Source organism: Somniosus microcephalus, chromosome 19 (assembly GCF_052327205.1).
Source record: "Somniosus microcephalus isolate GS21.2 chromosome 19, FLI_Smic_1.0, whole genome shotgun sequence".
Lineage (NCBI taxonomy): Eukaryota > Metazoa > Chordata > Chondrichthyes > Squaliformes > Somniosidae > Somniosus > Somniosus microcephalus.
Genome location: NC_141005.1, coordinates 72,390,173 through 72,409,022, shown reverse-complemented (window position 1 = coordinate 72,409,022; position 18,850 = coordinate 72,390,173). Strand labels below are relative to the sequence as shown.

General features: G+C 44.5%; 1 protein-coding gene across 2 annotated transcripts in view; it reads left to right on the top strand.

Moving 5' to 3' along the window:
• Positions 1–8,210: 8,210 nt before the first annotated feature.
• Positions 8,211–18,850, top strand: part of drg1 (developmentally regulated GTP binding protein 1) — a 29,901-nt gene continuing 19,261 nt past the window's right edge. Inside the window, exons 1-4 of one of the 2 annotated variants that reach the window (XM_085962038.1) lie at positions 8,211–8,418; positions 15,732–15,773; positions 16,834–16,957; positions 18,413–18,588. In XM_085962038.1, the coding sequence (XP_085818164.1) occupies positions 16,834–16,957; positions 18,413–18,588 (300 nt within the window). In that variant the 5' untranslated portion in view covers positions 8,211–8,418; positions 15,732–15,773. The remainder of the gene's footprint in view (positions 8,419–15,731; positions 15,774–16,833; positions 16,958–18,412; positions 18,589–18,850) is intronic. The other variant, XM_085962037.1, reaches the window with a different exon arrangement.

The window sequence follows — 18,850 nt, the reverse complement described above, 5'->3', positions numbered from 1 at the left end:
CTTGGCCCGCAGTGGGGAAGGGCCTTTGGTGCTTGGGCCGTAGATGGTCTTGACTGTGCTAAAGAATCCACGCGCGTCGTGGTTGTCGGCTAGCTGCTGGATCTCCTGCGCTTTCTCCACCCACCATCTGTTCTTTAGGTTGTGAGTTTTTTGTTGGATCTCGGCCTTCAGGCTTCTGTAGAGATGCTTTCTTGCTCTCGAGTTCTGTTGCTGTTTCCAGATCAGGAATGTCTTGCACTTGCGGCTTATTAGCTCCTGGATCTCCTGGTCGTTCTCGTCGAACCAGTCTTGGTGTTTCCTGGTCGAGTGACCGAGCGTCTCTTCACAGGTGCTGATTATGGAGGCCTTGAGTGCAGACCAGATGCTGTGGGCACTCTGTGTCTCTGCATCACTGGGAGTCGTCAGGTTGTTTGTGAGGCACAGGCTGAGTAGGGCTTTCTTAGCGGGGTCTTTGAGTGCTCCAGTGTTAATTTTCCTGCGGCATTGTTTCTGTTGCCGCTATTTTGGGGCTACATTGATGGAGATGACAGAGCGGATTAGGTGGTGATCTGTCCAGCAGTCATCAGATCCTGTCATGGATTGAGTGATGCGGACGTCCTTGCGGTCCCTCGCTCGGACGATGACGTAGTCCAGCAGATGCCAGTGCTTGGAGCGAGGGTGCTGCCGTGAAGACTTGTACTTGTCTCTCTGACGGAACAAGGTGTTGGTTATGACAAGGCCATGTTCTAAGCATTTTGACAGGAGGAGGGTACCGTTGGAGTTGGTTTTCCCTACCCCCTCTCTGCCGATCACACCTCTCCAGAGGTCTGTGTCCTTTCCAACTCTGGTGTTGAAGTCACCAAGGAGGATCAGCTTGTCGCCAGATGGTGTGGAATGCGATACACTGGGAATTTCAGAAACAAAATTACAGGAATTTGAGGAAAACAAATCCCCACACGAGCAACTATGAGTGATAAGGATATTACTGAATCAGTTGAGTTGGGGAGAGGATGAGGAAAGTTCTGGCGATGAGGACGTGGAAGGCACAGAACCAGTTATTCCTTCACTGGATGAGTTCAGAAAGGCAATCGCAATTGTGCGAAACTTCACACAGTCATTACCTGGAACTGAGAATCATTTTGGACTGATTAACAAGGTAGAAAGAGTGTGCACGAATAACATTAAGCAATCTACCCGTATAGTTTTTCTAAAAACAGAATAAAACAATGTTCAATTTAAATTGGTCGTTTCTACCTTTTTCTGATGCAGCAAATCGTCAAACCTAACTATTGTGAACATCCTGATATTGCCAGTCCCGAGGTGCGGTTCGTTGCAGTGAAAAATGACTCTTTGTGAATATGTCTATGCGTCTGTGATGTATGTAATCTATGGGGTAGATTTTCTACTTGCACCCCCCCACCCACACCCCGGGTGTAAAATTGATGTTGCAGATCAGCCGCCCATGATCAAAACATAATGTGTGAGTCTTCTACATGTATGTAATGTATGCGAGTGTATCTACATGTATGTAATATATGAGTGTATCTACATGTTTGTGAATTATCTACATGTAATGTATGAGTTATCTACATGCATGACATGTGTGAGTTATCTACATGTATGTAACGTATATGAGTGTATCTACATGTATGTAATGTAGGTGAGTGTATCTACATGTATGTAATGTAGGTAAGTGTATCTACATGTATGTAATGTATATGAGTGTATCTACATGTATGTAATGTAGGTGAGTGTATCTACGTGTATGTAATGTATGTGAGTGTATCTACGTGTATGTAATGTATGTGAGTGTATCTACATTGTATGTAATGTATATGAGTTATCTACATATATAATGTAAGTGAGTTATCTACATGTATAATGTATGTGAGTGTATCTACATCATATGTAATGTATGTGAGTATATGTGCCTATACTATGGGGTTGATTTTCCTGGAGCCGTCAGACGGGGTTTCAGGCGTGTGGGGGGGGGAAAATCCTGAATTCGGGGGTCCCGACACCATCCCGCCCAAAACCCCGCTCCACGCAAGTTTCAGAGGCGGCGGGTACCCGCCCCGCACTGGGACCCGCCGACCCGAGGCGGGAAGGGATTAGTGCCAATTAACTGCCTGTTAACAGGTAGTTAACAGGCAGTTTTTAGCCTAATCCCTATTTTGAGGGGTGTCGTGTGGGATTCCCGACGGCTCCAAACCACGCCAGGTTAGAGTAGGCGGGCCGTCGGGTTGAAGGAGTTGGAGGGGTCGCGATGTCGGTGCTCAGGTGAGTGATGGGTGCATGAGTGCAAAGGTAAGTGTGTTTGGTGTGTCTAAAGTGTGTAAAGAAGTTTAAATTACCTGTACTTACCTTAACAGCCTTTCTTCCTCTAGGCATTGGGAGCGCATCACTCAGCCGGCACTTAAAGCTGAATGGCTGCGATCCGTGAAAAGTGACAGCCTTCAGCTTTGAGTGCTGCTGAGAGTTCTAACTGTGTCTGTGCAGAAGGACTCAGCTTAGAACTCAGACTGTCAGTGTTTGACAGCTTCAAACAGCTGTGAAACACTGATATTTCATCTGTCAAGAACTCTTGACAGATGAAATGGCAGTCTGTGACGTCACCTGTTGCCGGGTGGCCCTTAATTGGCCTGCTGAGCCCGCTGGGCGGGCTTAACAAGGTCAATCAAGGGAAAATCACGCGGATTGGCCGGATGTCGATGTAGGCGGGTCTAAAACCCGAAAGTTGTAGTCCCGCCTTCTTCCCGACAGCTTCGGGAAAATCGACCCCTATGTGTCTGTAATTTATGTAATGTGTCTATACATCTGTAAGGTCTGTGGGTGTGTCTGTATTGCACGTGAGCGTATCTAAATGTCTTAAATGTATGTTTACTATATTTTTTCCCACCAGTATGCATTCAAAGAATGAACTACTGGGAAAAATAATCTTTTATAGAGCAAGATTGTGTATAATTTAAAATAAATAACTGTTTTTGTCTTATTACAGATTGTGAAGTTTATGTTTCATTTTGAATATATTATAAAAATTACCAATGCCATTCTACCCAAACAAGGGTTAGAGGCTTTTTTTTACTTTAAAGGTGATTAGTTGCCATTGTTCTTGTGAATTAGAATGGTTAGTTAGGATAAAATGCTACATTTAAATATATTAGTTTCTGAGTTTTGCAGGTGTTTACAGACTGGTCCCAGCTAGTCAATTCAGAATCAGGAAATATTTAGATGAATTTTGTCACTGTGTGAACATAGAACATAAGAACATAAGAAATAGGAGCAGGAGTAGGCCAATCGGCCCCTCGAGCCTGCTCCGCCATTCAATAAGATCATGGCTGATCTGATCCTAACCGCCAATCTACTATCACAGAACCATCTCCTGAATCTAACAGAATTAGACACACGAAATAGGAGCAGGATCAGGCTACACGGCCCCTGGGCCCACTCCGCTACCCACAGGGCCATGACCAATCCGAACCTAGATTCATGTCCAAATTCCTGCCCGCTCCCCATAACCCTTAATTCCCTTTACTTCTAGGAAACTGTCTGTTTCTGTTTTAAATTTATGTAATGATGTAGCTTCTACAGCTTTTTGGGGCAGCATATTCCATGGACCTACCACCCTCTGAGTGAAGTAGTTCCTCCTCATCTCAGTTTTGAAAGAGCAGCCCCTTATTCTAAGACTATGCCCCCTAGTTCTAGTTTCACCCATCATCGGGAACATCCTCCCCGCATCCACCCGATCCAACCCCTTCACAATCTTATATGTTTCAATAAGATCGCCTCTCATTCTTCTGAACTCCAATGAGTAGAGTCCCAATCTACTCAACCTCTCCTCATATGTCCATCCCCTCATCCCCGGGATTAACCGAGTGAACCTTCTTTGTACTGACTCGAGAGCAAGTATGTCTTTTCTTAAATATGGACACCAAAACTGTATGCAGTATTCCAGGTGCGGTCTCACCAATACCTTGTACAACTGAAGCAATACCTCCCTATTTTTATATTCTATCCCCCTAGCAATGAAAGCCAACATTCCATTGGCCTTCTTAATCACTTGCTGCACCTGCATACTAACCTTTTGATATCAGAATCAAATATGGTTCTGCTGTTATGTGTTAAAACTGGCTAAAATGTATCAGTGAAACGGCCTTGGACTCTATGTAGTGTTATCCCATTGTACGCTTGTTTGGTAATGTCTTCAAAATTTATCTCTCTCCTTCCGCAAAGAAATTGTGCAGATAAGAGCAGGGACCGAAAACCTTTCAGAGAGAAGGGGCTCACAGTACACCCAAAACCTCGAACCTGAGGAATACAACTTGAGATAACATTGCATTATCGCAGGGTCACAAAAGGACTGGATTATTAGCCTTTTAACACGTAACAGCAAAACCATATTTGATTATTAGCCTTCACTGTGCCTGTACACAGCTCTTTGTTTTAACATCAGGAGACTGTTCTAACTGCTGGGGAAGGGCTGGTGAGAGCCCAGATGAACTGTATGTTATAAATCATAGTTGTCTCATATTATAGTGTCAGTCTAATTTTCTGTATTCTGTGATTGTACCTGATTTTGTAGATAAATATAGGCTGACAAATCTCTGTTCTGTGCTGTAATATTTTCCATCTATGCAAAATAAGTATGAGAGTGTAACAAGGGTATCAGTAGCAGTACTATAATTGGAATAATTGTTAGTCTCTGCAAAGAGAGAATGTGAAGACGCGCAGATCTCAGATTGTAAGGGACACAGTCTGCTCACTGAAAACATTATCAAGCTGTTGAACAAGAAAATGGCACAGAAAAAAGACCTGAAACTGTAACAGTTATTATTTAAAAAACACCCTTATTTAAAAAGGGCAGTAGACAGAAGGCTGGAAACTATAGACCGGTTAGCCTAACATCTGTGGTAGGTAAAATTTTGGAGTCCATTATTAAGGAGACAGTAACAGGACATTTGGATAACCATCATTTAATAGGACAAAGTCAGCATGGTTTTATGAAGGGGAAGTCATGTTTGACAAATTTGCTGGAGTTCTTTGAGGAAGTAACATATAGGGTGGATAAAGGGGAACCAGTGGACGTAGTGCATTTAGACTTCCAAAAGGCATTTGACAAGGTGCCACACAAAAGATTATTGCTTAAGATAAAAATCACGGGATTGGGGGTAATATTCTGGCATGGATAGAGGATTGGCTATCTAACAGAAGGCAGAGAGTTGGGATAAATGGTTCATTCTCAGACTGTCAATCAGTAACTAGTGGTGTTCCGCAGGGGTCAGTGCTGGGTCCCCAACTCTTTACAATCTATATTAACGATTTGGAGGAGGGGACCGAGTGTAACATATCAAAGTTTGCAGATGATACTAAGATGGGAGGGAAAGTAGTGAGTGAGGAGGACATAAAAAACCTGCAAGGGGACATAGACAGGCTAAGTAAGTGGGCAGAGATCTGGCAGATGGAATACAATACTGGAAAGTGTGAGGTTATGCACTTTGGCAGGAAAAATCGTAGAGCAAGTTACTGTATTATCTTAATGGCAAGAAACTGGAAAGTACTGAAGTACAAAGGGATCTGGGGGTCCTGGTGCACGAAACTCAAAAGGTTAGTATGCAGGTGCAGCAAGTGATTAAGAAGGCCAATGGAATGTTGGCTTTCATTGCTAGGGGGATAGAATATAAAAATAGGGAGGTATTGCTTCAGTTGTACAAGGTATTGGTGAGACCGCACCTGGAATACTGCATACAGTTTTGGTGTCCATATTTAAGAAAAGACATATTTGCTCTCGAGTCAGTACAAAGAAGGTTCACTCGGTTAATCCCGGGGATGAGGGGATGGACATATGAGGAGAGGTTGAGTAGATTGGGACTCTACTCATTGGAGTTCAGAAGAATGAGAGGCGATCTTATTGAAATATATAAGATTGTGAAGGGGTTGGATCGGGTGGATGCGGGGAGGATGTTCCCGATGACGGGTGAAACTAGAACTAGGGGGCATAGTCTTAGAATAAGGAGCTGCTCTTTCAAAGCTGAGATGAGGAGGAACTACTTCACTCAGAGGGTGGTAGGTCCATGGAATATGCTGCCCCAAAAAGCTGTAGAAGCTACATCATTACATACATTTAAAACAGAAACAGACAGTTTCCTAGAAGTAAAGGGAATTAAGGGTTACGGGGAGCGGGCAGGAATTTGGACATGAGTCTAGGTTCGGATCGGACATGGCCCTGTGGGTAGCGGAGCGGGCCCAGGGGCCGTGTAGCCTGATCCTGCTCCTATTTCGTGTGTCTAATTCTGTTAGATTCAGGAGATGGTTCTGTGATAGTAGATTGGCGGTTAGGATCAGATCAGCCATGATCTTATTGAATGGCGGAGCAGGCTCGAGGGGCCGATTGGCCTACTCCTGCTCCTATTTCTTATGTTCTTATTATGTAAAATCTGTATAATGATACATGTCTAGGAGTGAGCAAGATTGTAACTTGTTCAAGTGGGCTTAGGTGACATTGTAAGGTCGTAAGACGAAAGCTCAATTAGTGTATGAATCTCAAATAATCTGACATTAAATGTTAGCTTTACAGGAAACATAGGAACAGGAGTTGGTCATTTAGCCTATGGATGGTTCTACCATTCAATAAGACCGTAAGGCTGATCTGTGCCTCACCTCCATTTACCTTTGCTCCCTGTCCCCCGATACCCTTACCTAGCAAAATTCTATTGATCTCAGTCTTGAAAATATCAATTGACATAACATCCACAGCCTTTTGAGGGAGAGAGTTCCAGATTTCCACTACCCTATGTGTGAAAAGGTGCTTCCAGATTTCACTATTAACTGGCCTAGCTCTAATTTTAAGATTATGGCCCCTTCTTTTGGACTCCCCCACCAGAGGAAATAGTTTCTCTGGCGGTGAAATTGGTCTCTGCCAATAGCGCAAACTGACTCATAGTGAATTGGCAGCTCGTTTTACACTGTGCCCAACTCTCTTTTGGAGCGCTATGTAAAATGGGCTGCCAATTCACTACGAGCCCCTTTTGATCTATTGGTGTAGAACATTTCGCCTCTTCTGTAGTTACCCTATCGAATCCCTTAAATATCTCAATGAGATTCCCCCTCAATCTTCTATACTCAAGGGAATACAAGCCTAGTCTTTGCAACTTGTGCTCAGAATGTAACCCTTTAAGCCCTGTTATAATTCTGGCGAATCTGCGCCATACTCCCTCCAAGGCCAATATGTCTTTCTTGAGGTGTGCCCAGAACTGAAGGCAGTACTCCAGAGGAGGTCGGACTAAGGCTCAGTGTCTGAGTGTCAGCCAGTGGCTCAGTTGGTAGCACCCTCGCCTGAGTCAGAAGGTTGTGGGTTCAGAGTCCCACTACAGAGACTTGAGCACAAAAATCTAAGCTGACACTCCAGTGCAGTACTGAGGGGGTGCTGCACTGTTGGAGGTGCCCTCTTTCGGATGAGACATTAAACCGAGGCCCCGTCTGCTCTCTCATGTGGATGTAAAAGATCCCATGGCCACTATTTCGAAGAAGAACAGGGGAGTTATCCCCCCGGTGTCTTGGGCGATATTTATCCCTCAATCAACATAACAAAAACAGATTATCTGGTCATTATCACATTGCTGTTTGTGGGAGCTTGCTGTGTGCATAATTGGCTGCCGTGTTTCCTACATTATTACAGTGACTCCACTTCAAACAGTACTTCATTGGCTGTAAAGTGCTTTGGGACGTCCGGTGGTCGTGAAAGGTGCTATATAAATGCAAGTCTTTCTTTTCTCTTTACAACTGATGCATCTCTTCCTCTATTTTGTATTCCAACCTCCCCTGAGATAAAGGAAAATATTCAATTAGCCTTTTTGATTACTTTTTGTACCTGTGCACCAGCATTTAGTGATTTATGTACATGGACACCTAAATACCTTTGCTCCTCCACGTTGTCTCACCATCAAAGAAATATTCCAATTTGTCTTTCTCGGATCCAAAGTGAATGACCTCGCACTTCCCCACATTGAAGTTCATCTGCCACAGTTTTGCTCACTCACTTAGTCTGTCACCATCTCTTAGTACCTTCCTACTCCCATCCACATAACTTACTGTGCAAACTGGGCTGTGCACCTCTCTATTCCTGCAGAGAGTGTGGCTGTCCCTTTAAGAGGCTGCACCATCTGCTCCGGCGCAGCTAAAGCAACAAAGTGCAACTCGGGGCGGCGCACGGCGCCTGCGCGGAAAAGCTCCGCCCCTACGGTGCGCGGCCGCCAAATCCCGTCCAGCAGGCGGCTCTCGCTCTCGCGAGTGTTTGGGGTGCGCGCGCGGACAGCGGCCGGCCGGTGTCTGAGGAGAAAATTACCCGCATTTCAGGTTCAGGCGGATCAGCGGGCGGCCCGGGCCCAGAGCGGGAGCGCCGAGATGAGCATCCTACAGAAAATATCGGAGATCGAGGCCGAGGTAAGGCTTGGCCGGGGAGAGGGAGGGAGGCTGTGAACGCGTGTCAGCCCTGGGCCGCAACCCAGTGAGTGAGGGCCCGTCAATTCAATTTTATTTGTCATATATATGCAGCAGACGTGTGTACTGCACAATGAAATGTTGATTTTTACAAGTCCTCCCAACATTGGAATAAATATGGCATAACAATGATAAAATACTAATAGAAATACAGTAATGATAAATAAAACAACAGTAATAAATAATAAATTATACGTTCATGAGTCTTCTGGCCTGGGGGTAGAAGCTGTTTCGAAACCTGCTGGTACGAGACCGTATCTCTTACCGGACGGGAGCAGGGCGAAGAGGTTGTGGCTGGGGTGGCTTGCGTCTTTGATGATTCTCAGGGCCTTCCCCCGGCACCTCTCGGGGTAGATGTCCTGCACAGCAGGGAGTTTAATTCCTATAGCATGTTGTGCAGCTTTCACCACCATCTGTAGAGTCTTGCGGTCTGTGGCGGTGCAGTTGCCATACCAGGTAGTGATGCAGCCGGACAGGATACTCTCGATGGTGTACCGGTGGAAGTCACCGGGCAACCCAGGGGGAGAGAGAGGGCCCCTGGTCATTGGGGAGGGAGTGAGCACCACCCCCCCCCCCCGGTCACTGGGGAGGGAGTGAGCCCCCCCCCCCCCCCCCCCGGGTCACTGGGGAGGGATTGAGGGTGACCCACCATCGCCCCCCCCCCCCCCCCCCCCATTTCACTGTTTAGCATAGCTTTTTTGCTTTTGTGCTCTATTCATCTATTAATAAAGCCAAGGATGTCATGCTTTTTTTTTAAACAGTCTTCTCAACTTGTCCTGCCACTTTCAAAGATTTGTGTTTATACACCCCCAGGCATCTGGTCCTGCACCCACTTTAAAATTGTATCATTTAGATCATATTGCCTCTCCTCATTCTTCCTACCAAAATGTTTTACCTTGCACTCCTCTGCATTAAATGTAATCTGCCATGTGTCTGCCCATTTCACCAGTCTGCCTCTGTTCTCCTGAAGGCTGTCGCTATCCTCAATGTTTACTGTATTTCTGAGTTTCGTAGCATCTGCAAACTTTGAAATGATGCCCTGTATACCCAAATCCAAGTCATTAAAAGAGCATCACTGGGAAACATCACTGTATCCTTCTCTACAGTCTGAAAAAATAACTGTTCACCACTACTCTCTGCCTTCTGTCCCTTAACCAATTTTGTATCCATGCAGGCACTGTCCCTTTAATCCCATGGGCTTTAATTTTGCTGACTAGTCTATTATGTGGTACTTTATCAAACGCCTAAAAGCCCATTTATCCAACATCAACCCTGTCTGTTACATCATCTAAGAACTTGCTCAAATTAGTCAAACACATTTTGTCTTTAACAAAACCATGCTGGTTTTCATTTATTAGCCCATACTTTACCAAATGCCAATGAATTTTGTCCCAGATTATTGTCTAATAGCTTCCCCACCACTGATTTTAGGCTGACTGGCCTGTAGTTGCTGGTTTTATCCCCCCTCCCCTTTTTTTAAACAGAGGAGTAACATTCACAATATTCCAGTCCTCTGGCACCATCCCCATATCCAAGGAGGATTGGAAGATTGTGGCCAGAGCCGTCACACTTTCCACCTTTACTTCCCTCAGTAACATAGGATGCATCTCATCCGGACCAGGTGACTTTTCTACTTTGAGCACTGCCAACCTTTAAAGTACATCCTCTTTATTTTTATTCTATCTAATATCATGACTGCCTCCTCCTTCACTGCTACATTGGCAGCATCCTCTTCTCTAGTGAAGACAGATGCAAAATACTCATTTAGTACCTCAGTCATGCCCTCTGCCTCCACAAGAATATCTCCTAATTGGTCCCTTATTGGCCTCACTCTTCCTTTGACTACCCTTTTACTATTTGTGTTTATATAAAAGACTTCTGGGTTCCCTTTTATGTTGGCCGCTAATTATAATCCCTGGAGTTTAGAAGAATGAGAGGTGATTACATTGAAACATATAAGATTCTGAGAGGGCTTGACAGGGTAGATGCTGAGAGGTTGTTTCCCCTGGCTGGAGAGTCCAGAACTAGGGGGCATAGTCTCAGGATAAGGGGTCGGGCATTTAGGACTGAGATGAGAAATTTCTTCACTCAGAGGGTTGAGTGTCTTTAGAATTTTATACCCCAAAGGACTGTGGCTGCTCAGTCGTGAGTATATTCAAGACAGAGATTGATACATTTTTGGGCGCTAAGGGAATCAAAGGATATGGGGATAGTGTATGAAAGTGGAGTTGAGATGATCAGCCGTGATCTTAGTGAATGGCGGAGCAGGCTCAAGGGGCTGTATGGCCTACTCCTGCTTCTATTTCTCCAGACTGGGCCCAGCTCCACACTATTCCTAGACTGGCTTAATTTTCTCTCCCATCTGCTGGAGGCACTGATTCTCACTAGGGTGCTCTTCCATGGGTGCTGGGTGCCTCCGGTACTTCAATCAAGTGGCTGCTCTTGATGCTTGAGCCTAGGCACCGTGTGAGCCGAGCCTGATACTTGCTGCAAAGCACCTGTACTTTCCAGCAGAGGACACTATAGCAACCAGGCCTCTGAAACCTGGCTGACTTTATTTATCCTTCCTAGGCCCGAGGATGGTGAGGTCAATTGTTGCACTCTTGCTAAGACCTACTAACTCTATGTAAACCTGGCATCTTCTGATGTGATTCAGTAGAGGACGAGACCAGGCAATTAGTGGTGGGGAACATGGAGATGGCAAAAACGCTGAACAAATATTTTGTATCAGTCTTTACAGTGGAGGACACTAAAAATATCCCAACACTGGACAAACAGGGGGCTATGGGGGGGAGGAGTTAATCACGATTAAAATCACTAAGGAGGTGGTACTCGGTAAGATAATGGGACTAAAGGCGGATAAATCCCCTGGACCTGATGGCTTACATCCTAGGGTCTTGAGAGAAGTAGCGGTAGGGATTGTGGATGCATTAGTGGTAATTTTCCAAAACTCCCTGGATTCAGGAAAGGTCCCAGCAGATTGGAAAACTGCTGATGTAACGCCCTTATTTAAAAAGGGAAGTAGACAAAAGGTTGGAAACTATAGACCAGTTAGCCTAACATCTGTGGTTGGTAAAATGTTGGAGTCCATTATTAAGGAAGCAGTAACAGGACATTTGGATAAGCATAATTTAATCGGACAGAGTCAGCATGGTTTTATGAAGGGGAAGTCATGTTTGACAAATTTGCTCGAATTCTTTGAGGATGTAACAAACAGGGTAGATAAAGGGTAACCAGTGGATGTGGTATATTTGGACTTCCAAAAGGCATTTGACAAGGTGCCACACAAAAGATTACTGCACAAGATAAAAAATCACGGGATTGGGGGTAATATACTGGCATGGGTGGAAGATTGGCTATCTAACAGAAAACAGAGTTGGGATAAATGGTTCATTCTCGGGTTGGCAATCAGTGACGGGTGGTGTTCCGCAGGGGTCGGTGCTGGGACCCCAACTCTTTACAATCTATATTAACGATTTGGAGGAAGGGACCGAGCAACGTATCCAAGTTTGCCGACGATACAAAGATGGGAGGGAAAGCAGTGAGTGAGGAGGACATAAAAAACCTGCAAAAGGACATAGACAGGCTAAGTGAGTGGGCAGAAATTTGGCAGATGGAATATAATGTTGGAAAGTGTGAGGCTATGCACTTTGGCAGAAAAAATCAAAGAGCAAGTTATTATCTAAATGGAAAGAAACTGCAAAGTGCTACAGTACAAAGGGATCTGGGGGTCCTGGTGCATGAAACACAGAAGGTTAGTATGCAGGTACAGCAGGTGATCAGGAAGGCCAATGGAATCTTGGCTTTTATTGCAAGGGGGATGGAGTATAAAAGCAGGGAAGTCTTGCTTCAGTTAAACAGGGTACTGGTGAGGCCACACCTGGAATACTGCGTGCAGTTTTGGTTTCCATATTTAAGAAAAGGTATACTTGCTCTCGAGGCAGTACAGAGAAGGTTCACTCGGTTGATTCCGAGATGAAGGGGTTGACTTATGAGGAAAGGTTGAGTAGGTTGGGCCTCTACTCATTGGAATTCAGAAGAATGAGAGGCGATCTTATCGAAACATATAAGATTGAGGGGGCTTGATCGGGTGGATGCGGTGAGGATGTTTCCACTAATGGGTGAGACTAGAACTAGGGAGCATAATCTTAGAATAAGGGGCTGCCCTTTCAAAACTGAGATGAGGAGAAACTTCTTCACTCAGAGGGTAGTAAATCTATGGAATTTGCTACCCCAGAGAGCTGTGGAAGCTGCAACATTAAATCAATTTAAAACAGAGATAGACAGTTTCCTAGCTGATAAGGGAATTGGGGGTTACAGGGAGTGGGTGGGGAAGTGGACGTGAGTCTAGGTTCGGATCAGCCATGATCCTATTGAATGGCGGAGCAGGCCTGAGGGGCCGTATGGCCTACTCCTGCTCCTAGTTCTTATGTTATGTTCTTAGTACAGTACCACATGGTGTTTTAAACTCTTGGGGAGCCCTAGCGGATTCATATCTAATGCTGCTCGTTGCAGCTGTTGGTGTGGAACCAGCTTAATTGGAATATGCACAGAGTTCTGACACATGGCTCTGTCTTTTTAAAGTTTTTTTAAATTGGGGTCTCAAAAGATATATTCATCATGTATATACTTGTGCAGGTAAATATATATATTCACCTATATTTTATGAGGCCACTCTACATTTAGGTGTACATTAACACACCTCATGAAAGTGTACATGGTTGTACAGTGTAAGGTGTCAGCCTTGGCTCAGTGGTAGCACTCTCACCTCTGAGTCAGATGGTTGTGGATTCAAGTCCCACGCAGTACTGAGGGAGTGCTGTGCTGTTGGAGGTGCCATCTTTTGGATGAGACCTTGAACCAAGGCCCGTCTGCCCCCTCAGGTGGACATAAAAGATGTCATGGTACAATTTTGGAAGAGGAGCAGGGGAGTTTTCCCCGGTTTCCTGGCCATTATTTATCGCTCAATCACTAAAACAGATTAGCTAGTCATCATTATCATATTGCGGTTTGTGGGAGCTTGATGTGCGCAAATTGGCTGCCACGTTTCCTACATTACAACTGTGACTACACGTCAAAAGACCTAAAACATTTACAAAGTTGGTACATTAACGGTGGAACCAAACTAAGGATTTCTGTTAATTACCTATTAGGTAATGAATAATTAATGCATAAACAACCCAGTCTGGTTGTGGTTATACCTGGTCGTTGGATAAATATTGGTTTGTTTCTTGTTTAGACCGTAACTACAAACGTAGCCATATTTAAATTGGATTAAAAACGGTGCAATCAAAGCACAGTTTGAGGTCCTTTTTTGGGGAAGGGGGCTGCGAGAACAGTTGTGTTGTGTCATGCAATTTCCCTACATCTGGTGGTGTGTTTAAAAAAACACTGAGTTCATATTGCGTTCTTGTACCAGAATTCTATTAGAGATGAGGGACTTCAGTTACGTGGAGAGACGAGAGAAACTGGGATTGTTCTCCGAGCAAAGCAGGTTAAGGGGAGGTGTTGAAAATTGAGGGCTTTTGATAGAGTAGATTATCTAGAATATCCAGCACAGAAACAGGCCATTCGGCCCAACCAGTCTGTGCTGGTGTTTATGCTCCACACCAGTCTCCTCCCATTCCGTCTACTGACCTCAGCCTTCCAGCATATCTTTCTATTCCCTTTTCTCTCATGTACTTGTCTAGTTTCCTTTTGAACGCTTCTAAGCTATTTGCCTCAACCATTTCATGTGGTGTTGAGTTGCACATTCTAACCACTCTCTGCGTAAAGAAATTTCTCCTTATTTCCCTATTGAATTTATTAGTAACTATCTTGTACAGGAAACTTTGTGATATCCGGCACCGACGGGACCGAGCTGTTGCCGTCCCATCAAAACTGCCGGACAAACCAGCGCTAATGTTGAAACATACGGAGATTTTGAGCTCCGTATCTGGCAACAAACCCTGTTGCTTAGCAACAGCTTCTAAACAGTCGGCCGTACCTTGCAAGTGTCTCTGTAGCTTAGCAACAGCTTCAGCGAGACCTTGCAGAGCCTGACTGGTGGGAAAAAAAACAAACGAAACGGCTCCTGATTTTTGCCGGTGGCTCGAGCATTTAACCTCCGGATAAACCAAAGTTTCCTGTATTAATGAACCTTAGTTTTGGATTCTCCCACAAGTGGAAACATTCTCTCCACATCTACCCTGTCCAACCCATTCATAATTTTGAAGACTTCTATCAGGTCTCCTCTAAGTCTTCTCTTTTCTAAAGAAAAAATCCCCAACCTGTTGAATCTTTCCCGATAGCTGTAATCTCTCAGTTCTGGTACCATCTGTGTAAATCTTTTTTGCACTTTCTTCAGCACTATCTCTAGATAGAGGGGAACAAGGTTCCACTGGAAAGAGGCTCATTAACCAGAGGGCACAGATTTAAGATAATTGGCAAAAGAACCAGCGGGGAGTTGAGGAGAAATTTCTTTATGCAGCGAGTTAAGATCTGGAACGTACTGCCTGAAAGGGTGGTGGAAGCAGATTTAATAGTAACTTTCAAAAGGGAATTGGATATATGCTTTCAGGAAAAATTTGCCGGACTACAGGGAAAGAACAGGAGAGTGGGACTAATTGGATAGCTCTTTCAAAGCGCAGGCATGATGGGCTGAATGGCTTCCGTCTGTGCTGCAAGATTCTATGATAACCTCACGGAGGAAAATCAAATAGTTGAAGTGCAACTCATGAATGTCAATATTCTGAGTGTTATGAATTGTCGCAGTGATTCTGGTCAGGGGCACTCTATCCTGATAATAAGTGGAGTGTTCCAAATGGATGTGTATTCCACTGCCTCATCACAGTGGCCAAGTGAGATCACAGTGGTCTACACTGACTTTCTTGGTATATTGAAACCAATGTCAATTTTCTCAATTGAAAATGTCCTGCAGGTTCATAAGTGGAGGATGTGTCATGGCCAGCAGTATTTCCACTTGTGAAGTAGACCGTACCTCACTTGTGGAAATATTTGTCACGTCACATTGCTGGTCTTGGCATACTCGATTACATGCAATGTACCTGATCTGATTGGGGTGTTCTTGTCAAGTTAATTTTAACAAGCCTCTAATTTAATTAATGGGATACACTGCAGGGAAAGCTTCTCTAGGGATGCTTAATAATCCGGCAAGCAAGACATCTCTGCCTCATCGGTCTCTGTTCTTCCTGAAATGTCGGTGGTAACATTTGTGAAGAGCAGACTGGTTAATTGTGGGCTTTTCTTTGTAACAGCAAAGAACAAGGAGTCTTGCGATAATCTTTTCGGTACAGTAGGTATGAAAAGCTTACTCCATTTCTTTCCAGTAACCTTCCCAGTGTATGTTCAAGTAATTCTAATTGTGTACAATCTCCAAATAGAATATTAAAATAGAGTCCAACAAGTGTTTCTTTTGTGCAGGGCAATATAATTCTCCTGATGGATGTTTACGTTCCTGAGCTGGTTCCTCGGATTCGAATACCTCCGCAAATTTGACCAGTTTGCATTGAGCTTCTGAATCCGAGTCATGATTGTAAATGAGAAACTGTAGGGGTCCCGTCGATGCACCCCACTCAACACTTGCTCCTTTTTCCTCCCTCACACCTAATGTAACGTCTATAACACAAACCTGCTGACCACTAACCTTCAGCCAGTTTCTTATCCAACGGGTCTGATCCTGCATCTCTGCCACTCAGAGCTTAATAGTGGCATTTTATGCACAGCTTTATCAAATATCTTTTGGAAGTTAACGTGATATGTCCTCATTGTGTTTGGTGCAGAGGAGTTTATCATTGATCTGTTGAGAGAAGTGTTTTTAATGTTTTTATAAACCACTCACCCCCATTGCGTTTCCTTTTAAACGTGCTTTTAAACATTTTGGGTTGTGACCTTGCCATGCGTTGTTTCCAGCCTGTCACTAAATCTGCTGAGTCTGGCTGATGTTAGCTGTGAAATCACCAGTCCTGCTGTGCTTTTGATTTGATGTTGGGGAGTAGTTACAAGAACATAATTGAGGAGTTCAGGTGACATAACTGTGTCAACTTGACTTTCACAGTCTTAGGGCAGTGTTCTGGGCCTGGAGATTAAAACCTTGAAATCATTCTTCGGTTAACACAAGCTCCATTGCCGCCACCCCCCCCCCCCCCAATAAATAATTATGTTTTCGTGCTGGATATGGTGTCCTATCTATTAAAGTATGATGACATTGACTATCAGTTAATGAATGTGGTGACCGTGTTCGAGGTTCATCAATGATCGCATTTCTGCCATTATGTATGTGTGTCAGAATCTCTCAGTAGCATACACTATGATATGGTGCAGTGGTTCTTTAAATCTCTTCCTTGGTTTCTTGGTCAGATGGCCCGGACACAGAAGAACAAAGCAACAGCTCACCACTTGGGGCTCCTGAAAGCCCGCCTGGCCAAACTACGACGAGAACTTATCACCCCTAAGGGTGGAGGCGGAGGAGGACCTGGTGAAGGTACAGTGACTGGGTTTATGTGGGAACGTCTGAGAAACAGTGAATTAACGAGGAGTGCTCTGCTTTTCAGATTCTGGGACATCCACAGATATGTTGGATTTTGACATGAAATTTGTGAAGATTAAGCACTTTAAAGCCTTCATATTTTGTTCACAAAGTATTCCCTGTAATCTGCTGTCTTGCATTTTTGTACTTTATAGCATGAGAGGGGAATGTGGTCGAAAAAGGTATTCAGAAAGATTTTGAAAGCTGGGAGGAAGGAGTCAATGCGGTGATAATTAGGGAGGGAATTTGAAATGACAGGGATGCAGTGCTTGATAGAACTGCCACCAATAGTGGAGTGGAAGTTAATGGCTGGAGGAGATGGAATGGGACCATTGAGGGGTTTGAAAGCGAGGCTGAGGATCTTAAAATCCATTTGTTGCAGCACAGGGAGCCAGTGCAAGGGCAGAGAGATGGGAATGTGAGACAGTGTTCCAGTCCTTTTTGGGGAGAATGGACGGGTTTGAGGTTTTTTTTTTTTTAGCAAGGTTCTGAGGTGATAATGAAGGTTGGGGACAGTGCCGGAGGATAGAGGCAGGTTAGTAATGTCCGTGAGTACAGTCCGAGGCGGGAACCTGAGCAGGATGCGCGAGAACTGGCCGTGGGAGCCAGGGTGGTGGGTTCATTAACCTTACAGGGGAGGAAAAACTGTGGGGAATTGGGGGGTGGATAAGGGGCTAAGTTGGGAAAATGCAGGGGAACAGTTGGGAGTTGTGGGAGAGGAGAGTCAGGCGCCGTAATGTGAATGATCCTGATTTTGGGTGATACAGTAATGGCACAGTGCCTGGATGCGACAAGGTGGCATTAAGTTGCAAATATGCAGACCTCTACTATCACAGTAAAACTCCCAGTTTAAAATATAGAGTGGCCCATCTTTAGGTCTAAAACAAAACAAACAAATGAACTTGCTCACAAAAGATCCATTGCCTGCAGACAAGATTTTTAGGTGTGTCATGTTTCTATACTGTAATTGCAAAAAAAAAGCCTGAGGTCAAAGAATGCAGCTTTAAAATTGGGTGTTATTTCCTAAGTGTAGGGACCTCATTTGTAATATTAACTGGAGTTTCTGCTCATACAATACATTGTTTATTGGGGCACACAGTGAAGTTATGTTCTGTTTAGTGTAAGGATTTCTAGCACATCTAGTGCAGTGTTTATTGGTACACACTGCAGTTATGTTCGAAAACTATTTTCACAATGAATGTTTTCAAAATGCTGACTGAAAGACTGATATTTTAAGTGAAATGTTTAGTAGTTGAAGGTATTTACTGTTTAGTTTAACACCAGTTGCACGGTCCTGTGTTTTATTACAGTTCTTCCTCCATTATTATGGAATATTCCCTTTAAATAATGGTTGCCGAACTTTTGCCGTGATGCAAATTTATTGTTTTTTTCCCCCCCTGTTGGTGCTAGGGTTTGACGTGGCAAAGACTGGGGACGCCCGGATTGGGTTTGTGGGCTTCCCTTCTGTTGGGAAATCGACGTTACTGAGTAACCTGGCTGGAGTGTACTCGGAGGTTGCAGCCTATGAGTTTACCACCTTGACCACAGTACCAGGTGTGATTCGCTATAAAGGAGCCAAGATACAGGTATGAGGTGGAAACACACCCGGGTCACCACAGGTTGTGCACAGTTCGACAATGTCTTTTGCTCTTCCTTTCCAGACCTGCTAACTCTATTCCTAGAGTATGAGCTTGGCATTGTGAGTCAATCGGCCCCATTCTCCCTCTGCTTACAGTGCGTGCAGGGAGCCTCCATTCACTGCAGCCAACAGCAAACATCTGCTGTTCAGTCGATGCCACTGGCTTCAGTAAATGTGGCATCCTGATTGTACAGTGCAGAACAGCAGCA